The sequence below is a fragment of the Erithacus rubecula genome (assembly GCF_903797595.1).
Source record: "Erithacus rubecula genome assembly, contig: SUPER_Z_unloc_2, whole genome shotgun sequence".
NCBI lineage: Eukaryota > Metazoa > Chordata > Aves > Passeriformes > Muscicapidae > Erithacus > Erithacus rubecula.
The window spans coordinates 1,401,787-1,419,933 of NW_027635860.1; the positions used below are offsets into that span (position 1 = coordinate 1,401,787).

Consider the following 18,147-nt stretch of genomic DNA (forward strand, 5'->3'; position numbering starts at 1 on the left):
GCAGAACCATCAGTAAGAATGTGGCCAAAGGCCTCGTATGAGCACATACTTTTTACCCAAATGTTTTGCCACATCAGAGCGTTTGAATCTGTCCAGATGGTAGAGGCGTTTAGCCAGGCGCCTGGCTGCTTCCAAATTGCTGCTGCTGCCATTGCTGAGGTCATGGCCAGGGGCTCCAGTGCCATCTTTCTCCTGAAGTTCATTGCTCCCCATGGCTGCACTGCAGTCTAACACCACATTCTGTAGTTCAACATTGCTGTGAGATGAAAAGAACACGGAAAGAATAAAAATAAGACAACATTAGTGTTTCCTCTCAGAATAGAAGGCAATTAACTGTATGGAGGCAAAATGACACAATGTAACAAAATGCAGTTAAGAGGAAGAACTGTAGAACAGGGACATTCACTTAGCAGTCAGCAGAAGTTAAGGGTGTTTAACAGACAGCCAGATATGGACTTTCCTTCTGACTGTGCTATGTATCCTCAACTTGGGCTCATTTCAGAGAGAGCTCTTTGCTATTATCAAACTACAACTGCACTTGAGCACTTCTTGCATTTGCATTTCTTAACCCAGTTGCTTGCTTGGTTTGAAGAGGTCTCCTTGCAAGTAGAAAAATAACCATTTTCAGGGGAAATGCAGTGATTAAGCTAGGATGATCACTTACTCCAAGCTGAGTCAGAACAAGTCCCTTCCATATTCTTCCCCAGTTGTCCTGGAAACAACATAATTCCTTAAATCTAAAATAATATCACCAGAATTCTCAGTGGCTTCTGCATCACCCATAAGCTGCGGACATCCCATGGGAAGGCACTGCTAGGAAAAGCAGGAGTCAGAGCAAGGAACCCAGTTTGGATTATGAGAGACACAAACCATCCATGCCAGCCTGGAGAACTCCTTGCTTCCTTTCTGCTCCCTCATGGTGGCAATTATTTCCCTCACCAGCTGCTCAAAGTCAAGACGCTCAGCAGGGCAGCCCCAGGGCACTTCAGATACATCATGCTCTTATAGATTCCTCCTACCCGCAGTACAATAGGAAAGCTCTGACTGAGCTGTGTGCCTGCTTTGCTTCTCTCATGAAAGAGGCAAGAGCCTGCCACACCAAAAAGCACACCTTCACATATACACCCCTGCACAACAACAGGCTTTTAACTTTTTAACTTTTCTCTGACACTGGCATGAAAAGTTTTGCAAAATCTCGGTTCTGTGTACGTGTGTGTGTGTGTACGCACTTGACAGCATTTCTATTTTATTTCTATATTTTTATACTATATAGAAATTCTTTCTACTACACTTACACAGGGCTAATGAAAGATCAGCAAGGGCCATGCACAAGGCAGATATGAGTGGAATGAGTTAAAGATGACTTTGAACACACAGCACTTTAAACAACATACCACAGCTTCACACACCACTGTGATTTTCAGACTTGACAAGCCACAGTCAAAAAAAAACTGACTGCTGTGCTCTTGTAACAATTGTCTAGCCATTTATTCAAATGTCTGCTAGCCACTTATTAAGTCCTCAAAGATGAGATTTTCATCTATAAGATGAGCTCAAAATAAAAATATTTGGTATTCTGCATGCCACAAATCATCACCTGCTTCCTATCCCTCTTCTCATCCATGGTTTAAGAGGAGGAGACGTATTGAATGGAGATTTGCCCATTTCATGTCTGTTTCCATCCTTTCAGTGCTGCTACGACATCAGAAATATCACACATCCATCCTGTGGGAACAACTTCTTTATCAAGTATCTGGGGAAAACAGAAATCTAGCCTGTTTCTGCAAGAACTGGTGATTTGCATGAGTTTTTATTTATTTCAGTGTAAATAAAAAGGTGCTATAACAAAAGAGAGTCAGTCTCAATGTCTAGTAGGAAATTAATACTGTAAATACAATTCCAACAACTTGTAGTGTTACTGGCCATCAGTTATCCTAAAAAAGAAAAAAAAGCTCCTCCTGACGTCACTGTTGTGGAAAATGCCTCCTCAGTTCTGTCCAAAACCACTAGCCAATGTCTGAAATTCTCTAAATTTGGCCTATACCAAACTTGTGAAGAAAGCAAATGACAGAGTACCTTGACACAAGCCCTGAGCAACACCTTGTCCATTCACATCAGGTACTACTTGTTCCAAATTCCCATCTCTAACAATTGACAAGAGCAAAGCTTACCCAGGTGAGCTAACACATCTACAGTCTTCCATGTACGAATATTACTTCAAAAGCCCTGCCAACTCACAGAGCCTCACCTCACTATAAATCACACCCCTCTTTCACCACTGCTCTTTACTAAGGGTAGTATTTACAGCCCTGAAAGACAGCCAAAGCTGACAAGAAACATCTGTACCCTGCTAGGAACCAGTGCACTAAAAGAACCAACATAACCACAAACCAACAAAAGTTTAGAAAGAAAGGAAGTGCCAGCATCTGCCACTTAGTGAAATTAAGAGTACAGCAGCTCCCAGCTTCTGCTTTGCCTCTTGGAGCCATGGCTGGGATGTGAAGGAGGAACACCCAGCAAGAGTGAACATGCGCTCTTTCCCCAGCTTGCCAAAACTAGTCAACAGGGCTGCATAAGAATACCTATCTTCCAACTCCTGCAGTTTAATAATAAGCAGTGCTTCCTTCCGCTATTCCAGTAGTTAATTCTGACAGTTGATTAGCTTATTACTTAGTACAAAGGGGGGGCTAAGTAAGTACCTTTTATACCTAATACAAAAATTAAGTACTAAGTGAGTACTTTTTCTACTTCATACAGAAGTATAAAGTACAAAAATGCTGTCAAATCAAAACAGGTTGACTGTAACATGAGCCTCTTGTTCAGTAAAGTGAGACTTCAGTTCTCAAGTGGCCTTAGGTGGCTTGAAGACTCTCATATCACTAGCAGCTTAGGAAACACAGATGCACTGTGCACGGGTACTGTGGAAGCAGCCTTAAGGGCAGGATATTTTAGCAGGAGCCAAGTGGTGTTACTCAGGAAAAGGCTGATGTCTCTTCTTACTTTTCAGTGCTTTCCAGGTGCATCATTTTCCCTCTGTGCCTCAGTTTACTAATCTGCTGAACACAGCAATACCAGCCTCCCTCTGTAAAGTGCTTACTTACAATGAATTCTAATCAGGAGCTAAGAACAACCAAGGCTGAAAATAGGTCTCTCTCCTACAGTCTATAGTTTCTACACATAAAGAATCCATAGCAGCATTACCATCAAAACAGTGCCAAGAAAGGGCTTTCTGACACAGAGCAAGGCTGGACATGGATTTTTCATGCAGCTTTACTGTTTACCACATAAAAATGAGAAACCTCCCTTAAAAGACACAGGCTGAAAAATGTAATATATTGCATCAATCCTAATCCTACATTCAAGGCCAAAAGAGATTGTAATGATATTACTGCTAATTGCCTGTCCAGCAATGGCTGCTGATTTTTATCCAGAGATACTTACATTAATCTCTGCTTTCAGAAAACACAGAAAACAGAAGGTACAAAAAAATTCCAGATCTCTCTAGTCTCACACCACATAAGCTATGGCCAGAAATCAGGTCTACAGACCTTGATATTTCTGTCCCCAACAATGCATTCCTGATGCTTCCTTTCTCCTTTGGTCAAAGCATCCCCAGACCTACATGGAGTGCACAGAGGCTGTGACTACCATATCCAGCAGAAATTACAGGAATTTGATAAGCAGCTGCTGTGGTAAATACAATACTATTTTAACAGTAGTAGATACCTCTCCATGCTCACAGGTAAAACATGTAAGTTGTAGACTGTAAGCTCTTTCCAGCTTTCTGGTAATACACTGTAATTATTTGGCATTTTATACTGTTTTCTTCACTTATTTCATTACAGACCAGTTCTACAGCAATTTAGCTTCCAATGCCAACCTATCTCAATCTTGCCATGCTCAGCACTTAGCACACTTGATCTGTTAGAGAATGTTCTAGATTCAATTACTGCCCCATCTCCCATTCCAGATACCACCAAAACTGAAACTCTACACAGCAATGTTTGATTGAAGAATGACTGCAATTTCCAGATAAAAAAAACACATCAAGGCCATAACATAATGATAATGATAAGGCACCTCATAACTCAGTGGTCCACCCTCACAGCCAACTAGGCTGCAAAAGGAAACCTCAGCCTAAGTGTGAGTTTATGATGCCTTAAACCTTGGTATGCTCCTCATTTTGAGCAAATCCATGGGAAAAAAACTCTCTGCTACGTCTCAAGGAAGAAATGCATATCAGTATTTTCCTTTATGGAGTAAAAGCACTGAGAAACTGGCCCAGCTGCTAACAAGCAATGTACAAAGTTGACACTGAGTGGCAGGGTGTGACAACTAAGCCTAAGTGCTGTCCTCATCGTAGCCACTTCAGTGATCTCAGCTTGCCACTGCCTTTCACTTTTACCAGACTGATGCACAGCATCTGCTCTGTGGCACATGGACTCCCCTGGATGCATATGTTCCTTCCCCAAGGAACATTAATTCATCTGGCATACATGTCTGGAAGGAGTGCTCTGGTTGCATCAACTGCAGAGGAGCTTGGATTAAGACACAGCTGGAACCTTCACAGACTTTTAGGTAAGAGAGGACATTTTCTCTCAAATAAATGACCATGCCTTTAACATCAGTTTTACTCGAAGGCAGGCTGTGTTAGGCATTTGCCAGCAAAATCCACCAGAGCAAAACGCAGCAATGATTAAAACTAAGGAAGGGTGGAGAGACATTCTGGCATGCTGAAGCTAGGGCCAGAACTAACACTGTTTTCAGCAGGGGTACAGGGTCCACTGGGGATCCACACTGAAGCTGATAATCACCCACTGCAGAACAGTGCCCTGCTGTTTTCAATGCCTTCACTCCAAGCCTTCTCCTCCTGGTTCTGAAACAGGACAGCATTCCCTCCATAACCATCAACTGTGTCCGTGAAAAGTATGCTCTAACACTAGTTCAACAGCTCCTCAGAAGCATGGCAGGGACAAAGCAGAAACAGTCAGGTGTCTGCCCCCACATCTCCGCTCCACCTGCCATGTCCTGCCCTGCGGAAACAAATCCCTGCTCTGCAACCCTTCAGAGAGATGAGGCTGCTCAGTGAAAGATAGCCTTTCACATTTCAGAGTAGACCAGACATAAGCAGTTCCACAGTCTAAATTTTGTTTAAAAGGACCTAAGAAGTTGTGCCTGAACAGCCCAGCTCTGAAAGGAACAGGCCCACTGAAGAAAGTGAAGAAATCCCAGCAGCAGTGGGATGTGATGACTCAGTTCCTGCTACAAATGACCCGACCACACAAATGGGCAGGGAAGGGCTGTGCTGCAGCTTTGCTGCAGCTCCAAACCAGCTTCTTTAAGGCCAAGAGAGAGTGAGCACAAAAGCACTTCAAGCAATGATTTACCTTTCCAGTTACTTTCAGCTTGAGGCCTCTTCCACGATACAACTGTAGGAAGGGGAGAAAAATAATAAAAAAATAAAAATAATGCCCTTTCCTAGCAGATGACTCAGTATGCTATTTTACTCCAAATGGTTTAAACAGCTTTGAAGTCCCACGTATGGATTCTCTTCAAAGACATGCTTTGAAGTAGATCCCTCTTTGAGGACTGACACAGCTGCACTTTGCTGCAACTCAATTCAGTGGGTGTCTCACAAGCACAGCATCAGCCAGGACATACAAAGCGAGGACAGTGTCCACAAGCCAAAGTAACCATGAAGCATCTCTTAAAAAGTACCTCAACCTCACATCACATGGAGGGTGCAAAGCTAAAAGTAACAATCCCTGTAATCCCTTACTAGTTATCAATAAAATACATATGCAAAGTCAATTTCAGGGGCTGAGATGCACACTGCTGCTCAGAAATAACCTTTTCTTTCCTGTAATCATTTGTCTTTTTCTTTCATTAAAATAATTCCTACTGATTGTAAAAAGGGGAGCTAACAACTAAAACATTCAGAAAACACCATTTCTGCAGGCTTGTATACAGCAAATGCAATTGTCATTACAGGATCACAGCATTAGAACAAGAAGTCCTGCCACATGCAGGGACAGGACTGCAGCCCTTCCGAGAGACAGCGTGTACTTTATTACACAGACATGCTGGCCTGCTGCCACCTGAAGTACAAATATCTTGCTAAAAATACTTCAGGTTTGATCCCATTTTGACCTCAGGATTTATACATTGCTATGGCAAGGGTTAGGGCTTGCAAAGGGACACTCACCACATTCATGTCACTATGCCTAGAAAGTGAAAACCTGACCTCACTACATGGGGTACCCAAAGGCTCCTCTCTGCAATGGGTATTTCTCACATGCACGGACACATTGACTGGTCTCTTAAAAGCATTAAGATTGTCCCATACTCAGGATCTGATCCACCCATCCCCAAAAAAATAAAAAACAGATCCAACAAACACACTGCACACCTGTGACTGCTCAGAAAACACTTAGCCCCTACACATATCAGGAACCCTCAGGCTCTGCCCTCAGAGCGCACCTGCTGCAGGAGCCAAGAGCAACCATCCTTGTGTTCAGCACCCACATGACTCTCCTTCCCTGTAAGGCTTCTGCGGGGTTCTACAGGATAGGACCAAAACCGGGAAGCCAGCAGAGTACTTCCCCATTATGCTTGGGCTTGGTTTAACTGTTGGGAGACTGGCTCAGGAAAAGCATATTAACCAGGCATCTGGTCCAGCTGGAACTCCCAGGTAGGGAGCAGCAAAACAGATGCATAAAAATACACCTTAGAGTTCAGGCTTCCCTGCCAATATGCAGATTAAGCACTCGAACACTGGCACTGGTATCATACAGAAGCTTTACATTGAAACCATGCAGCAAAATGAACCACCTGTCCTCAAAAAGAATAGTGAATAAAGAAAAAACAATCAAGGAAAAAACCCACTAACCAACCCACAGCTCACCCAGCTGTGCTAGCAAGGAGTCTGCACGCTCTGTGCCCTGTTCTTCTTCACCGCTGCTCCAGCATCACATCTGAAGACATGCATGCCTCTCGATGCTGTCCTGCCACCTGCCAGGCTCTGCTTCTCTCTATCCCAGCACACACAGCCAGGAAGAAGAGGCTTAACCAGCAATAACGTGGAGAGGGGCTAGACTAGCAGCCAGTCACGGCTAATGGATGAGACGGCAGGCTGCACTTCGGGACCAGCTCAGAGTTAGCAGAGACGCCTCGATTTTGGTGAATCAAGCCTTCCTGACCTAAATGGCTTTGACTTTAATGGAGATGTGCCAACAGATGCCAGCTTAAAAGCTGAGCTGCTGACAGCTCTATACTGAGACGCTTTTGTAGCAAACTGATCAGCTGCTCCACTTTTTCTTTTCTGTCTCTGTCAGCTCCTGGATTTTTGTTTTGTTTGTTTTATTTTCAGAGGAGGCTGGGAACTGAAGAGGCGAAAAGTCAGCAGCCCTTTTTTCCCTAAAACAACAGTTTATTTAGGAACCAGAAGCAGCTTTGCAAACTCTCACTAAACTGGTGTTCCAAGCACCTCATTAGCCAGAGCAAAGGTAAACTCCGTACAGACTATCACCAGAGCCTTGATAAAGTGATGACACCTTCCTGGAGAAAATACCAAGGTGAAAAGTGTAGCATAACATTTTATAAGTTACTAGGCTGTGTAATAACAAGGCAAATCCTCAGCTGTCAAAATGCTAGTGGTGTCAGAAATTAACATCTGTGAATTTTACCACTTCATTTTTACCTGGATTCAACATAATCCATGCCAGCATATTGTGGTTAGCAGTGGCTCAACAACTGACAAATGCATTAGCCTATGTGCCAGCAAGTGGGCTCCAGTGCTGGTTTGCTTGCTCACCAGCTGCAGATGCATTTGAATCATTTGCTTTTATAGGACAATAACCAATGCCATCCCTCTAAACAACCTTCCTTATTCTGGGCATATGGCTGGCAGCAAATATGAAGTATCATGCTCTGACTGACCTAAGTCTTCTTAGTCCCAGAGGTTCCCGTGAGCTGAGGCATGTCTGAAGGTGAAAAAACATCCACTCAGAAAAATAGGGATCTCAGCAGATTTCACACTAAATGAAAAAATTCAACTGGGTCTCGAAGTGAATCTTCAAAGTGCAAAAAAATTCTAACAGACCTCTGTCAGAGTATAATAAAATGAATGCATAAAGGTTACATGTTAGATTCCTAAGTATCGTGTATTGTAACTACACTGAAAAATCAAATACAAGCTACTTTGGACAGAAATACCATTGTGCAAACTGAAAATCAGAATTATAAACTGGGAAGAGACTTATAGAATCAACCCAGAGAGAGAAATCAAAACTGGATTTATTTGTCAACAAAGTTTATTGTCTTAAAGAAGGAATAAGCAGAGTGCCAAGTAAGAAACTGCTGGAAATGACCTATACACAGAAGAAAAATATCCACCATGGGAACTACTACAAGAGGCCCCAACAATTAAAAGTAACCTGGTACCCATGGGAATTTTGGGCTACATTCTTGTGAATTTATTCTGAGAATCACCAGATTGCTTTAGAGAGCTTGTTTTCTACCCTTCTTGAATACACATGCAACTAAATTTGTGTTTGCATCTCTAGGAGAAAAAAAAAATAACAGGACTTGCAGAATTTGCTGAGCACCAGCAGTTCTTTGAAGATGATGGTAGGTGGCAAATACTTAGCATTTTTGAGGATTAGGAGTTGCAATATAGATTTTTATTTTCCCTCTGGATTTACAAAAATCTTGACCAATGTCCTGCCAACAGAGAAAATACTTCCCAAGACAAGAGGAAAAGGCTCTTGCGGCAGGAAAAGAAATGCCGTAAGTTTTTGTTACTGTTTTCTGGGTTTTTAAAAATTTCTTATTCTGACTCTAGCCTACAAGGGGAAAGGGAAAGCCTGCTGTAAAGTGTGAGTAAAAGAAAAGACTAAATGAAATCTAGTCTTTAAAGTCTGGAAATACATAGAGATCATCATAGAGTTAATTTCACACTTCACATTTAGTCACAAAGATGCTTTGGCTGTGGTATAGAAAGGATAACTCCTTTTCCCCTCAGGTATATGTTACTGCTTTGGAAGCACATCCTCTTCACCCCACTCTGACTTGGATGTCCAATTTCAATCAATTTGCAAATAATTACACCTAGCCCAGGCAATGCAAACTCAAGCTCAGTGTCTTGGTAGCAGTTTGCAAACAGTTTTCCTTACTGCCTCTAAAGGTAAGACTAAATTCCCAGATAGGAAGGCTGAGCCTTGCTCGCCTTAACACAGCCCAGTGGCATGGGAAGGGAGGAGTACAGCACCTGGGGCATGGGTGTGACAGTGCGGACTGCATGCCTCTGCAACGATAACAAAGAGACAAGGGCATCAAACACGGCTCAAATCCAACGTCCTTACTGTTGCTACAAAGCCTCTTTACACTGGCAACCTGCGGCTCGGCCTATTTCATGAGGATCTCACTGTGCCCTGACACCCAGCAAAGCTGTCGCTCAGCTCTGAAACCGCACACACCACCACAACTCCCCCTGTTCTCCCATTCCCTGCTGTGGAAATTTAAGGCTACTTCAGCTGCAGAGTCGTTGGGGCTTTTTTCTTGGGTTTTTTTTTTTTTTTTTTCCACAGACAGATAATCACTACAGAATGATAGAATATTCTGAGCTGGAAGGGACACAAAAGATCATCGATTCCAACTGTTAAATGAATGGCCCACACGGGGATCAAACACACAACTTTGTAATTATCAGCACCATGCTCTAACCAACTGAGCTTATCTCACAGAACTGAAAGAGAATAAACTCCACTCCAAAGACACGAAGAGTCCCAAAGGAAGGCAGGCTGCACACCCTTCTCTCCCAGCCATCCCTCCTCTACTGGACAAAGGGCACCTAAGCTATGCCGGGAAAGGGCTACTTGCAAAAGTAAGCCTGTCTACTCTGCAGGAAGACCCACGGGCAGCTGACATCCCCCTACCCTAAAGAAACACGGAAGGTGGCTGTCAAAGAAGGCAGGTCCCTCACACAGCTCTCGACAGGACTTACTGCGTTTAACCAGGGCCAGCAGCTGACAGGGAGGACAGCAGGGATGAAATCCTCAGACACCCAGGAGCTCATAGAAACTGGCAGCCTGCAAGCCTCTAATAACTTTTTTTCCTCTTTTTTTTTTTTTTTTTTTTTCCAGTTCTGAAGGCATGTGACCAGCCCTCACATACCAGAGCTGACCCCTCCCAAAGCCAGCAATTTCCTAAGAGCAGAGAAGGATGTTACCCTCCCGCTTATTCATTACGAGGCCAGGTTTCCTTGTCCTAATGCATCAAAACCTCACTCCCTGCGTGAGGTACGCTCTGGATCCCTCCGGACAGGTGCAAAAGGGGCTATGGTGCTCAGATACCTGCTATCAGGAGGGCATGGCCACGGGAGCCCCGGCTCCTCCTTCCCCAACTGGCATACGGATTTCAATTTTCAGGTGTAAAACCACCAGCTCTTTGCTCTCAAGTCGGCCGTCCCCTTCTGCTCTGTGCCAGGAAGAACTGCAGTTTCACACTGCTCTCCCATAAACTAGTACTGGTACTTGGAAGCATGCTCCCTCCCCAATACTTTGTGTATCACCGAAACACCACGGCACAAGGCGCTGCTGAGATTTTAGTTTCGGTTTTTGCTCTCTCGGATTAGCAGCACCGTCTCAGGAGAAGCGGGGAGGGAGGGAAGGGGGTCTCATGCTCCTTGCTGTCCCGTACTGCCACACTATCCTGCTCAGTTCCCAAATCCCCCGCACCCGAAATCCCCCCGCTTCCCTCAGCACTTGCCAGCATCCACATGGCGAGCCCCCAGAGCAGCCCCCACCCCTCTGGGAGGGGCCAGTCCCGCCGCTCTCCTCGGGCGGGGGCGGCGGGAGCGGGAGCCCCGGCGGGCAGAGGCACGGAGCGCTGGGGCGGCACGGCAGGGCCTGCCTCCCCCACCCTCCTCCTCCTCCTCCGGGAGGGCTGCACCGCTGCCGAGGGTGGCCCCGCTGCTCTGCGGCGCCAGGCAGCCGCTCCGCGGGAGGAACTGCAGCCCCAAGCTACAACCGGAGGCTCACGGCACCGTAGAAAACCGAGAGCTTCACCAGCAGGCACAGAGGTGCCATACGCTCATCGCACAGGCAGACTCAGGTACACCTAAATCTCGGATCGCTTTAGGCAACACAACCGCGCGTTCCTGAGCCGTCAGGGCTCAGGAGGCTATTTCTGGTTCCCCTGAGCATGACCAAGGCACACCGTCCTGAGCCCTCTGCGATAAACCTCCCGCCGCTCCCAGCAGGCACACACTGCTTCTCACCCACGCGCTCTGTCATTGCCCACTGGCTCCAACCAAGTAGTACTCACGACCTGTCAGTCGCCTGTCAGTCACCGCACAACACACGCCTGGTGCAACACAACATTCTACTGGAATACCAGAGGAAGAATGGTACTGTTGGTTATAAGATTATTGTTGGGAGGATTACTCTGTTGGGCATACTCGTGGTTTGCCGTCCTGCTGTGGTGACATCCTCTACTGGCACCTACCTTAGGCGAGCCGTTGAGGCTGGTCCCTAACAAACCAGGAACACTCTTTCTTTCCTTTATTTTTTAAATTAAGTGAGGAAAAAAGTATTTAAACATACTGCTGGTTTATCAGTACGGCTGCAAATCTAAACTAAAATTAATCCCAAGTGAAATCCACATTAGGCGGGCACCTGATATGACTCATCTAAGCACACATTGTCTTTGTGGTAATTTTTGTCTTGATGAGCCAATGTGGGCCTTACTTGACAGTATCTTTTAGATACTAGACGCTGCAACTCCAGGGTAACAGAATCAGGATCTAAATGTGCTGCTTGTTCTCCCCTGTCCAGTTTTATGTCAGTCTTTGGTTTCACTGGAAGAAAGGAGCTGCAAATCCTGGGACTGGCCTCAGTTTCTGGGTCCATACAGGTTACTGCCTATTGGCAGGCACGATGCATACACATCTCTTTTACTGTATGATTGAGGGGAAAATATTTTAAACTCTGAAGTCCTTCTGCCTGTTGTTTTAAGAGCAAACTGTACCTTAACCTAAAAAGTTAGCAAAACTACTTCTGCTCAAAGCACTTCTTTGACTTTAGCAGAAAAGAAATAAAACAGACAAAAGATCTCCCACCCTTACTCTCAGGAAAACTCAAACTAGACTAGTCCCATCTAAGGGAATAGTCCAAGGAGTCTTAGATAACATCCTGTCCCTGGAGGATAAAGACCAGAGGCATCTCTGTAACTCACAAGGTCCTTCACCACTTGGCAGGTGAGTTGCACCCTCACCACTCTGCTTTTAACTCAACCTCCCACTTTGTCTGTGGATGCCTTTCACTGTCCCCACTCTTTGACAGCACACTATAAGAAAGGTTTGCACATAGAGTGGTTCTCCACAATTGTACTGTATTTTCTGACCATTGAGCCTAGTTTTTGCTTCTCACATGACTCTTTCTTTTAATAGGTTTTCTCACCTTCCCTTTTACCTAAACGGAAATTATTAACAATTTTGAAGTGTTACACCTCGCTCCTCTTTCAGTAAGTGCACAGACAAAAGAAGCAGCTAACCTGTGAATGTGGTGGGAGCAAAATCCCAGCAGAAGTAAGGTTCTAAACTCCCACTGGCCTCAAGAGAGGAAACACTGTGCCCAGAGACACATCTTTAGATCAAAAACTGCATTTGGACAACTCATTTGTGTACCCAAAAGTGGCTGCCAATAAATTAGGTAGGAACTAGAGCTAAGCAAGATTAATTTGTAACCAATAACTAACTCCTTCAAAGACAGGTCCCAGAGAAGTGAGAATTCCAGACAGACTTTTATCAATACATCAGCATTGCCTACTAAATCTTCATAATGTAAATTTGCATTCTTCTTATGAATGGCAGTTTTGGATGGCTCATTTCTCTCCTGCAGTCACCCTGGAAATTATTCTCTGTAGAAAATCTGAAGTGTTAAGACGCAAAATTACCTTCTGTGACAGTACACTGCAGAGATTGGGGGAAAATCAGCAAATACACAGAAAGCTCACCCACTGCTTTTACCTTTCCAGACGAGAGACTTCTGTGACATCTCCTTTGAAGAGTGTTTCACTTGCATCCCTTAAGCCATTGGCGATGCCTTCACCACATCCCTTCACTTCCCTGTCGGGGACACTTGTCTGCCCCAAGGCTGATGTCCTATCTAAAAACTGTCCACCCTCCTTCATGCGCTGCTGGATCATGGGAGTGAGTGGCATCTCAAAGCTGAAGTAGCTATCGGGCTCCGAGTACAATGTCTCCAGCGATTCTGCACTGTAGTACAAAGATGCATTGTCTAGGATGTTTTCAAACTGTGAGCTGTACAGATCAGTGGAGACGTCAGAGTGCCTCTGCCCAAGGAAATCTTCATATCCTCCTGTGGCAGCTTCCCCCTCCTCCACCGTCCTGAAAATTAACCAGAAACAGCTCATTTCATCTTGGGGGCAAGGTTTAGACTTTGGGCAACCCTTCTCACCTTTCTGAGCAGAAAGGTCAATGCAGCTTTATGCAAGAGAGAGCACTGCAGGTAAAATGCTGGCTTCTTCTTGCACTACCTCTCTTTATGACTGGCACCCTCTCCTTCTCCAGGGGCATAGAAAGAAACAATTTTCTGGGTAAAAGAAGAGGGCTGGGAGACAGCCTAATATTGTCTAACAGATAACGTCAGCTGCTTATGAGAAAAGCACAATGTGTAAGATATGTCCTAGCACCAGTGCCATGCCAGAGGCTGCACATGTTGGAGGAGATGTGTATCCAGATGGAGCCTCTGCCCCTGAAGATAATTTGCTATGTCTGCAGTCCTTTAACTGGGGTCTTCAGCAAAAAGCTGAAGGAAATCACTCCAAAACGCAAAAGGAAAGATAAGCAATTAAAAATATGGACCCTGGGGAACCAGATTTGAAGGGAGAAGACTAAGCCTGCTTGCAGCTGGAAGGAAAGGTGTACCATCCCCCTTAAGAGTTTTCTTCTCAGCTGCACCAAATATTGTGGGGCTTCTCAACATGCCAGTGGTTGGGTTATCCAGCCCAAATAATTCCATGCACTACCCCGCAGATCCAGAGGTGCAGTGGTGGGATATAGATAACTCATTGTCTCAGCAGCAAACACCTCTCCAGGCCAAAGTGGGCATGGTCTGCTCAGAGCGCACCAGCAGAACCCTTGGTTTTGTCAGAAATGTGCATTAGGAAAGAAAAGCAAGCAAATCAGGATGCAAACCAGAACATCATTCTTGCAATATGTACTGCTAAAATGATATAAAGATAGATAGATAGATAGATAGATAGATAGATAGATAGATAGATAGATAGATAGATAATACAGAAAGCACATATTGTAACATTTCTCCTCCTATGATCTACATGGCCCTGGATAAAATATTATCCAACCTTTCAGAGGTTCTCACACTGTTTTTGCACAAACTGAATGAAACCAAAAAATCCATTTAGGTGCATGCTGACTTTATTTAATTACATGACATGTCCAGATCCCAACTACTGCTGCTTCAGATGCTTCATCACACTGACATCACTGTGCAAAAACAGCAAGAATTCTGATCTTTACATTTCAAAACCTGAGATGGACTGCAAACTTCAGTAAGATGGTATGGCTTCAGAACCAACTTCAGGAACTAGCCCACCACCAGCTATGAACCACTACTGTAAACATCACGCTACAGGCAGCAGACAAGTATTTGCTGCTTCTCATTAGCTCCTAAGCAGATAGGCACAAGTCACACGTCTGACCCCTGCTCCCCTCTTAGCACCAACTCACCTGCCCTGGCCTCTTGCAAGCACAGCCATCTCCTCTTCACTACAGTTCTTCCTGTCCTTCACAGAAACTTCATCCTTCCCATTTTCATTGAGCAGTTCTAGAGGAGTGGCTCCAGAGGCAGCAGGTCCCAGCCTTGGGTCTTCACAGACCTCACTCCATGCACTGTCTGGCAAAGAAACCAAGGCTGGGGAGACCACTGGTGACACAGGGTGGCTGGATGTTTTGGGGAATGCCTTCCTCTCCACAGACACAGAGTCCAGCAGTGAGTGCTTCTTTCTTTTCTGTTCCTCAGCTTTTTGCAGCCATAAGATCTCCACACCTTGAAATTCTACGTGTTTACTCACAGCTGCCTCTTTAGCAAGCCTTCTCTCAGGACCTGTTTGCATTTTGCCTTGACTGTACTCTGAAAACTCCTCAGAACCTGTCCCCTTCTCCTCTCTGCTGACTGCTTCCAGGTTTGTCACAGATGGTTTGTGACAGCTTGGTTTCTGAGCTGTGTGGACCTCCTCTGCTTTATTACTTTTAACTTGTGAGGATTTGGACTGCTTTTCTTCAACCCATATTGAAGCCAGATCCTTCTCCATGATCAAATGCTTTTTTTCCTCAGCTGTTCGTTCAGATGGAAGAAGCATGTCTGAGAGTTTTTCTTGGCCTGCTGGAACTGGATCTCTGGCTGCCTGCACATTTTGGCTGCCAGTAATACTCTTTTTTTCCATTTGCGTCTCTGAATCGAGAGAAGTATTTGCTCTTTCCTTCACCTTTGTTGCTTCTAGCCGCCCAGAGATCTTCATAATCTCTGGCAGATTACCTGCAGGTTGCAAGCCCTCCTCTGGGGTGCGAGGGGCGGCGCCTGCATCAGGCCTGGCGCGGCCCTCGGGGCTGCGCGTGACGGGCCCCGCCGCCCGGCTGCTTGACTCTACGCTGCCGTACTCTGGAAATTCATTGATGATGGTCTGAGGAGGCAAACTGCTGCTTCCACGGCCACTACCTGCAAGGAGAAAGGAAAGAGACCCTGGATTTATCTTTTGCGTGCACAAAGCGAAAAGCCTGATCTCCCTTTCCAGCCCACTCCTAACGGAGTGACAACGCACTCCCCTGCAGGGGAAATACTGTTCAGTTTAACTCATTTCTGCATGCTCTCACACTGCAGTTATCCAGAGCTGGTCCTTTCACCTAGGAGTTTTTGGGCAGCCCTACTTTGGGAGTGTGCACTACAGAGGAAGGAATGCCAGAAATGTCTGCTGCACTTCAGAAAAGGTTCCAGTAGCACATGAACAGTCTGAGGCCGCAGGCCAGGTGCATGGGCCTAAGAAAGCAGAGATTCAAATATCTGACATCCATCCACAGCATGCACCACACATGATAGTTTTACTTTAAGAAGACCCCACACAAGATGGTTTTATGTTTTTAGGTAATTTGCAATTGTGAAGATGAAACACTGGGAAGACATCAGCCACACCCCTTATGTTCTACAGCCTTGACAAAACTAATTAGCTAAATTACAAAGCAATTAATGAGCAATTCAACCTTCTGCCAGCACTACCCTCTTCCTTTAACAACTCGGGTAGCTGAAGGTCATGTTGCAGTGATGGATGCCTACCAAGTAATTCATATTTTCTACTGCAGCAAACACACTGCTGCAGAAAAACCTTGCTATCCCTCCCTTCCTTGTGCTGTTTTTCCAGCTGATGTAAACAAAGCAGGAGCAAAAGTGGGTGGTCCCATTTTCCAAGTGCCAAGCACCAGTGGCTCCCATTGTTGTGAGGTAACAGAGAACCATCTGTCCCGAGGGACCTCAGGGATCACATAATGACAGATAATTGGCCACCTTATACCACAGCCCAAGGAGCAACTGAGCTTCAGGGGGGGTGAAAAAACCCCAAAAAACAACAAAAAAAACCCCAACAATTAACAGCTGGATTTATCCCTCAGCCTAGAGTATGAAAGTGTTTCAAACCATACCGCAGGGTAGCCAGACCCAAACACCTTCTCTGAAAAGCATCAGGAGTGACAGCACCAAAACCAGACATTAACTTGCATTTGAATGGCTTAGTTCCAAGATGCATCTCTAGGTGCTGCATTGCAAACTGATTCCCACCTCAGCTCCAAGCAGGCTGGCCACAGTCTGTGTCTGAGGCGGAAGCCATGCAGCTGAGGTTAATGACAGGCTGAGTTCAAGGTGAAAGAGAGGACAATCTAACACAAGTTCAGAACCACAATAATATGGCTACCTACGTGCCAGTAGATTTTAAAGTAAGCAGAAGTTCACACCTGCCAGTATATCCCAGTCTATCTAGCCACAGGGTAAATACCACACACTGGGCGTGGTGTAGGATCAAAGTGACAGTCTTGGACCCTGCCAAGCCTCAGAATCTTCCCCAGTAGGTTCTCCAAACATGTCCATGCCATTGGCTTAATCACCATATAATAAAACTTCAGTTTTAACCAGATGGCTTGGTTGCTGTTCAGGACAGTGACTGGACAAAGCAGGGACCTTTTCTCTGCTGCAAGATCCCAGGGAGCTGTAAGGACACAGATGCCCTGTCCACAATTGCATCACCAGCCCATCTTCATGGCAAGGCTTCCAACACACGGGTATGGGTGCACCCACAGTGCTCTTCCTAAGCATCTGAAGCAGCAGACAAACAGTTCCATTTGCACACAACTCAACCACACAGTGCTTCTGCACATCTCCATCAAGCCTATCCTTTTCAAGGCACAAGCACTACCTTGTCACTGTGGTACACCTCCACCAGGACAGACTCACATGTGATTGTGATGCTCTGTGGTACAGGGTCCCTACACCTGCACCACAACAACCCCAAGCAAGCAACCCCAAGCTGCCTTCTCATTCTGCAACCCTAGTCTTCTCTGATGCAGAAGCTCTAGTGCCTGCTGCTCTCTCAGCATGGTCTTAGAAGTCGGATTTCTTAGGAGAGGACTGATAGGGAGCCTGTCACTATAGATGCTAACATAAACCATTCTTGGAGAACGCACCCACCCACAGCAATGCTCAGTGTGTGCCCTCAGCACTGTGGGACAACATCTGACCAGGCCACTGCCCAGCCACACTCTCTGGCTGCACTGTGTGAAGAAAGGCAATTCATAGTGCCCCAAGAGCTGGGACCCCCCGTGCCTCACTCCAACCCACACATCCCGCCTTGTTGGAAGGAAGCCTAGAGCATCAGCCCCGGCCTCCTGTGGGGCTGGGAGGCAGCCAATGTGCTCCGGAGGCCAAGCCCTAACAAGGCACTGCACACAGATCCTGCCAAGGGGCCACGCTCGTCTCTGCTAATTGCTATCTTAGCTTCTGAACCAACATGAGGGAAACAGAGGGGCCTTATTTCTCAGGGTGAATGCTAAATGCTCTGCTG

General features: G+C 45.6%; 1 protein-coding gene across 7 annotated transcripts in view; it reads right to left on the reverse strand.

The window, feature by feature from the left end:
* Window positions 1–18,147, reverse strand: part of LOC306814823 (PH and SEC7 domain-containing protein 3-like) — a 114,897-nt gene that overhangs the window by 73,889 nt on the left and 22,861 nt on the right. For 4 of the 7 annotated variants that reach the window (XM_079331270.1, XM_079331268.1, XM_079331267.1 and 1 more), the window contains 3 exons: window positions 14,774–15,761; window positions 13,028–13,408; window positions 50–256 (listed from right to left, as the gene is read on the reverse strand). In XM_079331270.1, the coding sequence (XP_079187396.1) occupies window positions 50–256; window positions 13,028–13,408; window positions 14,774–15,761 (1,576 nt within the window). Of the gene's footprint in view, window positions 1–49; window positions 257–5,387; window positions 5,414–6,904; window positions 7,027–10,003; window positions 10,208–13,027; window positions 13,409–14,773; window positions 15,762–18,147 lie in introns of those variants that run through there. The other 3 variants (XM_079331271.1, XM_079331273.1, XM_079331272.1) reach the window with 3 other exon arrangements.